The sequence below is a fragment of the Oreochromis niloticus genome, linkage group LG19 (genome assembly GCF_001858045.2).
Source record: "Oreochromis niloticus isolate F11D_XX linkage group LG19, O_niloticus_UMD_NMBU, whole genome shotgun sequence".
Lineage (NCBI taxonomy): Eukaryota > Metazoa > Chordata > Actinopteri > Cichliformes > Cichlidae > Oreochromis > Oreochromis niloticus.
Genome location: NC_031983.2, coordinates 22,421,137 through 22,433,902, shown reverse-complemented (window position 1 = coordinate 22,433,902; position 12,766 = coordinate 22,421,137). Strand labels below are relative to the sequence as shown.

Here is a 12,766-nt window from a genome sequence, read left to right as displayed (position 1 = left end):
ACAGCATACAGGATCTCTCTGCACCAGCTGCACGCTGGCTATATGTGCTCCTGTGTTGCATGCTGTTTTTTTTGCTTGGTTTTTTTTTTGCACTCTCTTTCTGAGGCACACTTGCCGCCTCGCATGTGTGCATGCTGAAGCAGCAGCCAAGGCAATAGTTAAATGTAATGACTTTGCTGAGTTGGCAGTTTGTAGTAACAGCCTGTTTGAGTGCCTGGTTGGATGGATGCTGCACCTGAGAGACTAGACTTTCACACGCCGTCGCATGGCTGGACTGAAATGAGCTGTATTAATCTACAGTACCTGTTTTTGCAGATACTTCAGTGTCATGCATTATATTTGACATTTTTTAGATCTTTAGTCTGTAGTTTTATGCACACATCGTGCACATATTTGAGTACCGCCTAACTGGACTGCAGAGCTTAGCAGATTGAGTACAGAAACGCTGGCAACAATTCTGAGATCATTTTCAAGCAAAACTTCATTATGATGGTTTTCCTTTCCTCTGTTTTATATTTTTGTCAGGGGAATATTTTCCAGTTTTTAGCTGGACATTTTAGGACACCGTCCATAAACAATAACTCCTCTCTTTTCAGCTGTTAGTCAACATGTTATAGGCCTAACAACTGGGCAGTTAATTGAAGGTGAGGGAGTTTCAGTTTTATTTGAATGTTTGTCTCGAAGTTTTGTGATGTTTGTTTAGTTTTCAGTCTGGCTTTGTTGTGTTTGTCATCCAGAAACTGTAGAGAGCTGTAATACAGGAAGTAACTGAGAGAACAAGAAAGTGAGAGTGAGTGGTTTGCTCATGCAGCTCTTAGGGGGATATACTAGGGAAACAACAGTGCTGGGATTATACCAGTGATTATACTATCACAATATTACACTCACTATATGATATTATTGTGATTTTTAGCATTTTGCGGTGTGCTGAGTGTTGCAATAACATGTTGAGATTAGCTAGTTTTTCATTTGCAAAGTTAATCTTTGTCGATATACAATTAGATAACGTTATCTCACTTCAGTTATTTTTTTCACTGTCAAATGAGATTATTAAGCACATCAACCATAAAACCTGCCATAAAATGGATTAAGTCTGCTATCAGTCTGTGATTAATTGGGGCCAAGTTGGCAATTACATGCAATCGATTTCTAATAATACAGCAATTAACTCATAAACCATCACGAATGACGTATCTGTTGCAGTCTACATAGACACAAATTCAGATTTAACTGTTAAATTTGTGCTCAGCAACCTTCCTGTTCTATAGGAAAATAAACAGAATACAACTAGCTGGCAGTCATTCAGACTGATTGCAACATGCTGCCATGTCTGCATCTATAAATTAAACAGCAAGACCTTTTGCAGGCCTTGAGCAATCTCTCTAAGAGTGGTTGCAGTCTGCCCAAGTCAGACTGTAACTGTTTGCAGAAAGGTAGCCTCCTATCAACCTGTGCATTTGCCTTGTGATGAAACATGGTCGTGACTGTGCAAAAAAAATGTTAAAATCACCAGAAAACCACTATCTTTATTTATTTATTTGTTTATAGATGTAAGGAGGTTGCTCTACTATTTTTTTTGTGTGTGACTGAGCCATTAGCTTGCTGTGAATGAGGAGGTAGCGTTGTCATGTCCAGTGTTAGATGTTTTTTCTGTTTGAGCCAATTAAAATGTAAGTTTGCTCGGCTAATGTTATCTCAGGATGGTGGTGCAAGAGCTGAGCCCTCTTCTTCACAGCATTCCCACATTATTTTTGTTTATTCAATAAAATATCCATATCTGGTGTCCTGTATTGATACTATATTGCCATGCAAAATATTGCGATACCATGCTGTATTGATATTTCCTCCCACTCCCCTAGATTATACTGGTAAGTTTTGGTTCAGCTAACTGGACCAGCGGCTCACATGTGCCCTGCAGCCTCAGCCTTGGCCTGGTTCACAGTTTTCACAGCCAGAGAAGTGAGTGCTTAAATATCAGTGTGGGTAGTCAGGCTGCATCCTCTAGTGCGCTTTGAAGGAAGGAGACAGAGGGAGACGAATGGTGACCTTTGACCCTTTCAGAACACTCCCTTTGCTAGTTGGCACTCCTGCCCTTCCTCTGTTAGGGAGAGAGAGCACTGTGACTACTAACGGGGGGGGGGGGAGTAAAGCAGATGCCTCCCCTTCATCTCTCCTCCAGGTTCAGGAGTCAGAAAGGTCATATTGTTCCTGTCCATGACTGACTCTGAGCAGGATGGATGGAGCAGCGGCTCTTATTACACACCCGTCCAGGGATGTTGGGAGCCTCTGTTTGTGTGTGTTTGTTTACCTGTCTGACTGACTGGTAGCATCAATGTTCCTAAGAACACGTGTGACATAAATAGATAGTAACCGCTTCATGTTACTGTTGGGAGTTCTGGTCACCGTATTCATTGCTTTTGGTGGATTATAGCTCAACAAACTGCATTAGGGCAAAAGAGATAACAGCTCAGTGATCAGATGTTGACAGACAGTAAGACTGGACTTTGGGTCAGACTTTAAAAAAAACAAAAACATGTTTCCAGATCCAGGAGTTGAGCCCAGAAAGTGCCAACACTGAACGGATTTCTACTATGAAAGATGTCGTAGTAGTCCAGTTTGGTTTACACAATGAGTTCAGTCAATCAGCTACTGCCTGACAAATGACTGAAACCCTTCTTGTGGATTGCTTTACTCTTTAAAACGCATGCTTTGGTGAGACTTTAATTTTAGTGCGTGGTTTCTTCAGTTTACTCTGTGTTCCCTAAAAGGTCAGCAATGTCAAGACAGATTGCAGATCCAGTGAATCATTCTAAAAGACTGCTAGAATTTTATAAATAGTTTTTTTAGTTGGTAAAATGATTAATGAAACGATGAAGCATTTTATATCCCAAAGGTCAACTTGACTGTGACATCACACTGTTTTTGGTCATTGCTCAACTCAGGAACTGAAGAGGGGGAGGGGTTGCGACTATGTTTCATATTTGGTGCTCACCTATTGAATTCATTTTTAAGTTATTACTCTAAATTTAGAAAATATACATCCATGTAAAACTCATACAACTGCAACTTGGCTAGTTGGTAAATGCCTACATTCTCCAACCATCCAACAGTTTTTGTCTGCTTTTCTGAAGTAGGTAGGACTGCGATGGCAGTTGGCCAAACCGGAACATTTTCCAGATCCTTCTGGGGAATCCTGAGACACTCCTAGGCCAGACAAGATATATAATCTCTCCAGTGAGTTCTGGGTCTACCCGGGGTCCCCCCGCCAGCTGGGCATGGTTTGAAAGGCTTAGAGATAGTAACTCTTGCTGGCTCTTCTTCATCATCTCTGTCTGTGAACATATAACATAGTTATTCCTCTCCGTACCATCATTTTCTTTTTTGTCTCCCCCTCAACTTCGGAGATGGGTTTTAAGCCTTCTTGCATGCCAGATGCATGGAGCCACAGCGCAGCAGTCTGCAGAGCATCCAGACAGCAGTTTGGCTCGTCCTGCAAGGCTCTTTTTCCCACTGTGCCTCCAAACTGAAGACGGCAGTAACCCGAATCTTATTCGATCTGCTCTGCCAGACCTTTATTCTCAGTTCTGGGTTTTGGATGGAAGGATGTAACAAATATATGAAGCCAATATCAGATTATGGCATTGTCAGAAATGCACAGGGAAGCTGTGGTTTAACTTTAGCTTGGTTTTCATTCGCGTTTTGTGGCTTTTTGGCCACATAGAGGCTTCTCTTGGATGTGCTTTGGTCTCAGTTTATACCACAAGGCCCTGTGTTTTTGTCTCTTTGGACCTCAGTTTCCTCAACAGCATTGTCAGAGTTCACCAAATTTTAATTCAGCGTGAATTATTTGTACTGATTTCCTTTGCATGTCTGAATCTACACATTTGTGTAATTTATTGGAACTAAAATTACAAACACAGCTACGATTAGGCTTTTTTCCAGTTCCCCATGAACAGGAAAATGAGTAACAACTCACCCTTTTATCATTTACTGCTCGCGTACTCTTGAGCAAGGCACTCCTCTCCTGCACAGCTGTTCCTCCAGGGTGCCATTTTAAATCAGAATGTGCTTTCTGTGAGCATGTCTGGTTAAATGCAATGTCCTAATCCATCACATCAGGAAATCATCTGGGGGTCTGAGGAGGAGGAAAGTGCTGTATGACTGTTAGCAGCTCAGTTTTCCTGGAACAAAAAACTCTCTCCATCAGCACTTTCCTGCCCCACGAGCCAGCGTGAAGTGAAGGTAGGAGAAATACTTAGGATAGAGATGACAGTTTTTACCTGCCTGGGATCTACAGAGGCCCATTTCCATGTCAGCTCATCCAGACAGTATTTATTCTCATTACTGCAGGAGCTGCAAGCAGCAGTACAATGTTTCATGTTGTGGATTTGATTATAAAACAGAAAAACTACTTCTTTTTTTAACCATCTTTGTTAAACATTTTGGAGGAGATGCTGGAAAGATATTTTCCTAGACTCTATTTTTTCATTGCAGTTTATCTGCCTGTTTCTGGGGTTTCGTGGGGACACGAGAGGCCCTGAGCTGGAGGCTGAGGCTTGAGAAACCGGTCGCAGTGTTGAAAACCGCCTTCCTGTGTCAAAGGCTCTGCCAGCACAGTCTGCCTTTCCTCTCTCGCCTAAACTCACCCTGCCTGCGTGTTTGGATATGGCAGGGGCTCGCACTCATGAGCTGGCTTGTTTCACTAAAAGGATTGTACTAATATGGAACTGGCAGAGAGGCAGGAAATCTTTTTTCTAAGTGAGGGTGATTAATGAGGTGGGAGAGAGTGGGCAAAAAGGGGGAGGATGGGAGTAGAGTAAGAGGAGTGAGGGGAGATGGTGGGTTTTTAAAGAAGAGGGAAATATGTGAGAGTTTTATACAGTGAGAAATGATTGTAGTTATTTAGTTCAGTAGTGGGTAAAGCTCTTGGTAAGTGTTAATACTATTAGTCATAGTCACTGCTTCAATATTATAATTCTTTAGCGTTTTTTGACATAAAAACAACAGTGGCTTACTCACAGTCGCCTTTTACTTGAGTAATGTCATATGTCAGGATGAGTCTGCTAAAATCAAATTAATCTGTGTCATCTATAATCAAGCTTCAGTCGAGCTGACCTTCATTAGATATTTAAAATTCCCAAATCAATTCAATTTATATTGGTAGATTTTTTTTCTTTTAAATCTGTTAGGAATTTTTCTCCCCTTTTCCAATATATGATCAGTATTGTCATTTGTTCCTGGTTGTTTGACAGGTTGAGGTCTACATATAAGTGAACCTATTAAATCCTTACAGCTACACAAAACAGCTTTGTAAAAAGCACTTTAAAGAATGGCAGTATGGTTGAAACCAAAGAAAAAGCTATTAAGTTTACAGAATTTCTTTTTTTTATTTATTTATTTGCTTATTTATTTATATAATGCATTTTTCTTTTTGCCCCACTCCCTGCAGTTAAACCTGGTCAGTTTTATTCTTTTATTTATTCATCCGTATGTATTAACATTGCCCCAGATTTTCCCAGAAATGTCCAAACCCACAGAAATATGCATGTTTATTGACTTTAATAGTCCATTTTATTTTGGTTGCAGTGAGCTGTTTCATATCCTCTTTATGCATAACAGCCACCAAGCAAATGCAAACGGTAACACAACAAGTTTTACCAGTATATTAGCAGAATAACTTTAGCTAGAGTATCTGTGGGTAAGCAGTTGGCTTTGACATATCACAAATAAAAATGCCATGCAGTACATGTCTGAACTTCTCTGTAACAGGTCTAGAGACTGGTTAGCAACCATCTGGCAAATGGTCACAAGGGAAAAGACTTAAGCTTAAGGAAGTACAACTGAAACCAGATATTAAGAATGTCCGCCTTCAAAGTAAAAGTTGCACCTTTTTAAATGTGTTGGTTGCAACAGTAAGACTACATTTAGTTTAAAGGTGAATTTTCTCTGTTTCTGGTTCATTAGCATCTGCCATGCAAACTACATGCAACCTGCAAGCCATCACAAGAAGGTTTTCAGTATAGCACTCTTTACAACCAATTTCATGGTAGCAACTACTAGCAACCACCTTTCCCTAGTGACCAGGAGTTACCACGAGGTTACCGACCGGCCTTTAGGGCTGCATGAATAGTAAACAATCACAGCTACTGCATACAGATTTTTCCCTTGCAACCAGTGGTTGCTAGATGGTTGCTCACTGATCTGTAGCTGTATTTTACTAAAACTTGAGTCAGGTTTCTTTCATTGGTGCTGGTAGTTAACAAAATACCCAGTGACATAAATTATTATTGAGTGTTTATAACCACTGAGTACGGGTTATCCAGGTGGATTATCCTGTGGTATTCAAGGGTCCTGAACTGCGGATTCGGTGGTTGCCATGGGACAAACATTGCATGCAATGATGCTCACTGGCAGACTTCCCCGAAGTTGATGTGGAGCAGATTTCTCCCACTCTTGACCCCTGTTGTTTTTACAGCCTGCCTCAGTTCTGGGAGGCTGAGACCAGACAGAGAAAGAGAGAGAGAGAGCAGAGAATGGGGGAGGCCTCCAATTTTTATGACCCTCCAGTTCCTCCCACAGACACATTCGTCCCTTCAGTCATGCTTTCACTTTGCTCGGTTACACGTTATGCTGCTGAAGCTGAAACAGACTGCGTTAAACGGCAGTAATGAGAACGATTTTGCACTGGCAGGACTCTGGAGCAGACATGTCAACAGCTTACAGAGATTCACAGCACATACTGTACTGACACAAACTGTACAAGGACCAAACAGTTGCACATGGAGTGCAGAGGAATAGTACGAGACACGCCACACCGTGGATTCATATAATGAGCAGTTTTTAATCTCTTTAGATGCTTCACAGCTGCATGAGTTTTTGGTCAGTTTGCTGTATTGATGTGGGCAACTCTGTCCTTTTGTTGCAGATCCAAAAACAGTGACACAGTTTTTTTTTTAAAATCAGTCCCTGCTTTTCAACAATCAGACAGAGAGAAGTTGATGGTAGTAGAGAGACAGAGTCTCAGTGACCTACAGAGCTGAGATGATGGGCAAACATGGGCTTTCTTTAATATTGCTTTTTATAAAAGTAAGTCTTGGAAGTTTTAAGTATATTATATTGATGTCACATCATATTGTGTCTGATGATACTGTGTAAGGTTTTCTTGACGATGCTACTCAACCTGCATCCTCCCCAGGCTATAAATATATATGTGCTAAGCACAGGGAAAGCCCTTCAGCCTCATTCTTAGGTAACTCTCAGAGGAGGTTTTTCTCCCTTAGCTCTTTTGGGAGTCCACCATGGCTATTAATTAAGTTGGGTTGGCAATCTTCTGCAAAGATGAGCTTGAGTCATATGGAAACTCATTGCACAGTTGTGGTGTCACTTTCAATCCCAAGGAGGAGCAATGGGGAAAAAGTCACCTTTCCACTCTGTAGCAGTTGGTGCTGGACAAGCAACTATAACCTGGCTTGTTTTAAAGCGTTTTGTTCCAGGAAAAAAAATTATCATCCTAACAATTTATTGATGGAAAATTGGAAATGGATCAGATAGTATATCTTCACTTTTAACATTACAATAGAAAGACTTTTAGGTTGAGGACTGAACAGCATCTTATTACTGTGCTGGGTAATGTCGCTGGCAAGTCCCACAAATGCGGTGACCGCAAGTGGATCTTGGGTCAACAAAATGTGCACATTTCTCATATTAATTTTCTTTTTTGTAAGATTAGACTGACTATAGCTTTTCAGTTCAAAGCCATGCTTGGCTGTCTGCTCGTGCAGTAATCTGTCTCTCTGTGATCAGTGGAGCAGCAACTCTGAGTCCTGCCCTGCCAAGAGCCTCAGAACACCTGAAGGTGTCTGGGAGTGTAGTCCACAGCGCAGCCAGAGGGGGGTCATGTGATGGTGCAGGTGGCTGCCAGCCTGGACTGTATGCTGTTGCCAAACTCCACAGTGACCCAAAGACTTAAAGAAACTGCAGGAGGGCCGGCTAATTCCTGTCAGGAGGAGGCCTGTCGTCCAACCCGAAGCAGCCAAACTTGCCCTCCTTCCAAGACATTTAACAAGCTAACATTCCTTCTGTGAACTTTTAGTCGTTTTCACAACTGTGCTCTTTGCAGCTTCACTCTGAGCGTTTTCAACACCCTGGTCTTTATAAATCTGCACTAATCACAAGTTTTAGGTAAAAACTTATTTTATTCTGCTCAGAGCATACAAAACACTCCACTTTAAAGACCATTTCCTGTCTTTTTTGCTCTCCTTTAATATGAAGCCGTTTGCAGGTGGTTAGCAAAATGTCCTGATACAATTTAGGATCGTCTTTCTGTTATTTTGAAGGTGTTTCACAAAGAGGAGGGAACAAAAGAGCTGGCACTTGTCAAGAATGTCATCGTAGACAAAAAAGAGACAGAACATTGTAAGAATCTGAACCTGCAGAGCCAGCAAACACTCTTATCTTAATACTTTGATTAAATTACACAGTATTCACACAAGCTGCTGACACCACAGCTCTGCCTCGACTGTTTAAAACATTTGGCAAGCCCCTAAAGGGACTATTGATTAGAATTATTTCAAATACCTTAGTGCCTGTTGGAGCTTGACTTAAATCATGAGTAGTATTGCTGGAAAGTAGTATCTTCTGGGTCCAGGGCGTGTGCCTGCTGTTTGCACATAAATCTTCAGTGCTGGTCTTTTTCTGTCAGTCCTGCCCTTAGGGATGAAACACCATATAATCTGTCCGTTTCCCTTCACATCTTCTACAGTATCTACAGAGTTTCCTCCAGTTTTTTTGGCTGGCTGAAACTCCACCACACGCCATCAACCTCGCACACATCTTAAACCCAGCCCTTCCACACTGTAGTTTATTGATAGCCGTGTAAACCTCACGCCACTCCATTTTTACGAGTGATCTCATCGCGGAAGTTCCACAAGTGCTTCGAACCAGATCGCCAATGACTTTTAAGTGGCTTTTGTTCCCCAGCAGTGGCAAGCAAGCCAGTGAAAGACAGTGTTGGCTTTCATAAACGCCTGGCTCTGCTCCTGCAGGTCCTCCTTCAGCTCTCTGGAGGAAACATGGTGTCTGATCTTTGCGCACAGTGGATGCAATTAACTCGGGAACTCATAAAAAGGCGTTTTGCAGCAGGGTGCATAACGGGCCCAGTCCTCATGCCAGCTCCTGTTGGGCGGTTGAGGTCCTGCTCCAGATGGTTTCCATTAGCATGTTTGCATGCCAGCAATGCCAGACAATCCAAGGCTTGCTACACCTACTGTATGTATACAATGCTCCAGTGTGCGGTGGTTTTGTTAGGAAAATCCAGAAGTCAAGTTTGTCGGCACCACAGGAAAAGGTGAAAGGGTGGGAGCAGGGATTGCATCTGTCCATCAACAGATTTCCATTGATATGTAACTTTTAAAGGTCCCGATGTTGTGGTTTATTAGTCCTTGTAGGAGAGCTCCCTCATCCCTCATAAACCGTAAACGGAGCTGGCAGTGTTTCAGTATTTTGTTCACAGATATCCTAACCAGACATGATTTCCTGGCAGCTTTTCCCCATGGATAGCAATGTTGGACTAGACTGAAAAATGTCAGCATCTACTTCAAATTCTCCGAAAATGTACAAATTTTGTACAAACATTTGTGGTTCCCAAAAGATGAACCACGTTGATCCTCTTATTTTTTTTTACCAAATTTGTGCCCTAAAGCTAACAGCATTCCTGTGAGCTGCTCTTTGCTTTTACAGCTGATAATTCTGGTGCACTCCAGTACCCATATTACTGTTATTTAATATATCAGAGAAAGATTTAGTCCCATTATTTCTGCCAAGTGCAATGAGCCAAAAATGCAGGATTTATGGCGTTCACCATCCATTGTGCCCGTTACACTTACAGCAAAAAGGTTACAGTTCAAGACACAACAACAGTCTGTACATTGAAAGGAGGAAGAAGTGGTGTGTGATGTGGAATGCTGAGAAAATGATGTTATAACCACCTAAGGAAAAAAAACACTTTTTCACAAATAAATCTGCTAATCCAAATAATCTCCTGCCGATGGTATTGTCACCGTTGCTTGCTTTATTCTTTTGAACTAGTGCCAATATCATCAGATTGTAAAACTGAATAAGCCTGCAATACAATACAATGCAAACAAAGAAACTCTGGTTGCTTGATAAGTAAACTCGCCCCCTTTAAGAACCTGGTTGGCTCATGTTTGGTGCATATTTTGCAGTACATTAAATACACACATGTGACGGTGTTTTTATCTTTCCCCATCGTATAGACATTTACAGCTTGGTGTAACTCTCACCTGAGGAAAGCAGGCACGCAGATTGAGAACATCGAAGAGGACTTCCGGGATGGACTGAAACTCATGCTGCTGCTGGAGGTCATCTCAGGTGAAGAAAAAAGCTCCTTGCTTAACAAGATTACCTGAACGAAAACAGCACTTGTTGATTTTTAGCTACCAGAATTCCCCTTACATTACTAGTCCAACAGTATGCTATAAAATGTATTTCTGACAGCTAAATCATAGTGTAGATAACGCTCTTGTGTTTGTTTGAACTAAAGAAACACAAGTTAAACAGCTTTATCTCCTATAATGTGTCTGGTTATGAGAGGAATTTAAATTCAGGCCTTCATATTTGATTATGCAGATGGAAACCAGAGCTGTAGGTCAATTTGAAGGTGGAGTTCAGAACAAAGTATTAAAATAACATTACATTGTTTTTGTAAGATGTCATGTATTTTTGCTAATCAAAAAATATTTTTTTGTAATTGAAAATGTGTTTCTTGTCCAGGCGAACGCTTGGCCAAACCAGAGAGAGGCAAGATGAGAGTCCACAAGATCTCCAATGTTAACAAAGCCCTCGACTTTATCGCCAGCAAAGGAGTGAAGCTGGTTTCTATTGGAGCTGAAGGTGAGTGATGTCACATCAACGCAAAGGTCAGACAGTTTCCATAAAACCCAGAATGACCTTCTCTGTAGCTAGTTTGCATTTCACGTTGTCACCTGTTGATTTTAATTAGGTCATCAGCCAAGTCAATAGCTACTGTTCTGTTGTAAATAGTTATGTATAATGTGGCCTCCGGCCCTCCCTCTCGCTTTCTCCCCCGTTACCATGGCAGTGGCACAGGCTGCTGTGCGGTTTAATGAGATCCTTATTGCCGAGTGCTCGGGCAGAGCTTGTGCTTTGCAGTGCATTTTCTGAGAGTAGATCTTAGGATCAGCAATCCCCTCTGGGGCTGAGGCTGCTCATTGTTCAGCACAAATAACTTGGGGATGTCCATCCTCTTCCCGTCTGAGAGTAAACAAGTCTTTAGCAGAGTAAACACTCGACTTTCACTTTCTGTCTCTCTCACTCTCTCTGACTGTCTGTCCAGTCTTGGCCACATGCATAGTTTGCATACATGTGTTGCAACAAACAGGAAGTGTGTCAGCGGCTGTAGATAATCTGAAAAAATCAGATACTGTCAGATATTTTTTGGCTTACTGTTTAGTTTAGAGTGAAAGTAAACAGATATTTTGCAGAGCTCCTCAAAAACTGAAAGATGGCTTTAAAAACTACCCAGAATTACTAAAGAGAGTGTGCTGATTTTGCTGTTAACAGTTTAACATTTATGTTTCTGAACACTGTGAAAACTGCTTACAAATGTAGTTTTCAGTGCTCTTTATCTACTGCTATTGTCTTGAGTTGGAAACAGGTATTTCTATATATCATCCAGGGGTGGGGGGAAATCCAGACCTCAAGGGTTAGTGTCCTGCAGGTTTTAGATATCACCCTGGGTCAACACACCTGAATCAAATGATTAGTTCATTACCAGGCCTCTGGAGAACTACAAGACATGTTGAGGAGGTAACACATCCAAAACCTGCAGTACACCGGCGATTAAGGGCTGGAGTCCTCTACCCCTGATATAGTCAGTGACTATAAATGTGTATCCCCCAACCTTTTGGCAAGTGGTTGCTGGGGGTGGCTGGGTAAGATCAGCTTCACCCAAAAAAACTCCTTTTTTCCTGGAAACGTGAAAAAATGGGACAGAGAAAAGGAAATTGGAAAATTCAACTTCAGAGTAAAAGTTTTGCCTTACTGTTGCAATCAACAGGTTTCAAAAGGGGAAACTTTTACTTTGAAGGTGTATGTTCTCTGTTTCTGCGGTAAACTACTGGTGACAACCTGCTAGCAACAAAGAAATCCCAAGGAGGCGTGCAGCACCATGTATCTCTTTGTGACCTGTAGCAACCTCCAGCAGCCACTCACCTATCAGTGGGATTTTTTCTGGTTGCCATATGGTTGCTGACTGGTCTTTAGGGCTGTGTGACTGAGGCCTAATGCAGTCAACTCAGCCACACAGCTCTGCCTATGATAACAGAAGTCCCACAAACCTGCATGTACAAAGGGAGGTTAATCTTAAAGTGAGACAAGCGAAAATGTCCTCATCAAAGACCAATTGAAGGTAAATACAGGAATAAGGAATAATTTTAACTGTAAAAACCACTCTAGTAGAGTCTGTTCTACTGAAAATAAACAAAAAATAAAGCCCTAGAATTCAAGGTTAATAGATTCTCCTTCAATTTATAACTGTATTGACTAAAGGAGATATTATATGTTTTAATGTTTTTTGTGAAGTGTCCCTTTAACGAATATGATCCCTTATACGGTGGCTAAGACGGGCATTACTGTCCCTCCCCAATGCCACTTAATAAGGTTAACCTCTGACCAGTCTTAACGCCTGCTGTTCAGAACCTCTAGTCTTTCCATCATAAGCCGGTCT

The 12,766-nt window shown here is 41.6% G+C and overlaps 1 protein-coding gene across 5 annotated transcripts in view; it reads left to right on the top strand.

The window, feature by feature from the left end:
• actn1 (actinin, alpha 1) overlaps positions 1-12,766 on the top strand; it is a 57,257-nt gene that overhangs the window by 15,974 nt on the left and 28,517 nt on the right. For all 5 annotated transcript variants that reach the window (XM_025901239.1, XM_005477477.4, XM_003445460.5 and 2 more), the window contains exons 2-3: positions 10,275-10,389; positions 10,792-10,911. In XM_025901239.1, the coding sequence (XP_025757024.1) occupies positions 10,275-10,389; positions 10,792-10,911 (235 nt within the window). The remainder of the gene's footprint in view (positions 1-10,274; positions 10,390-10,791; positions 10,912-12,766) is intronic.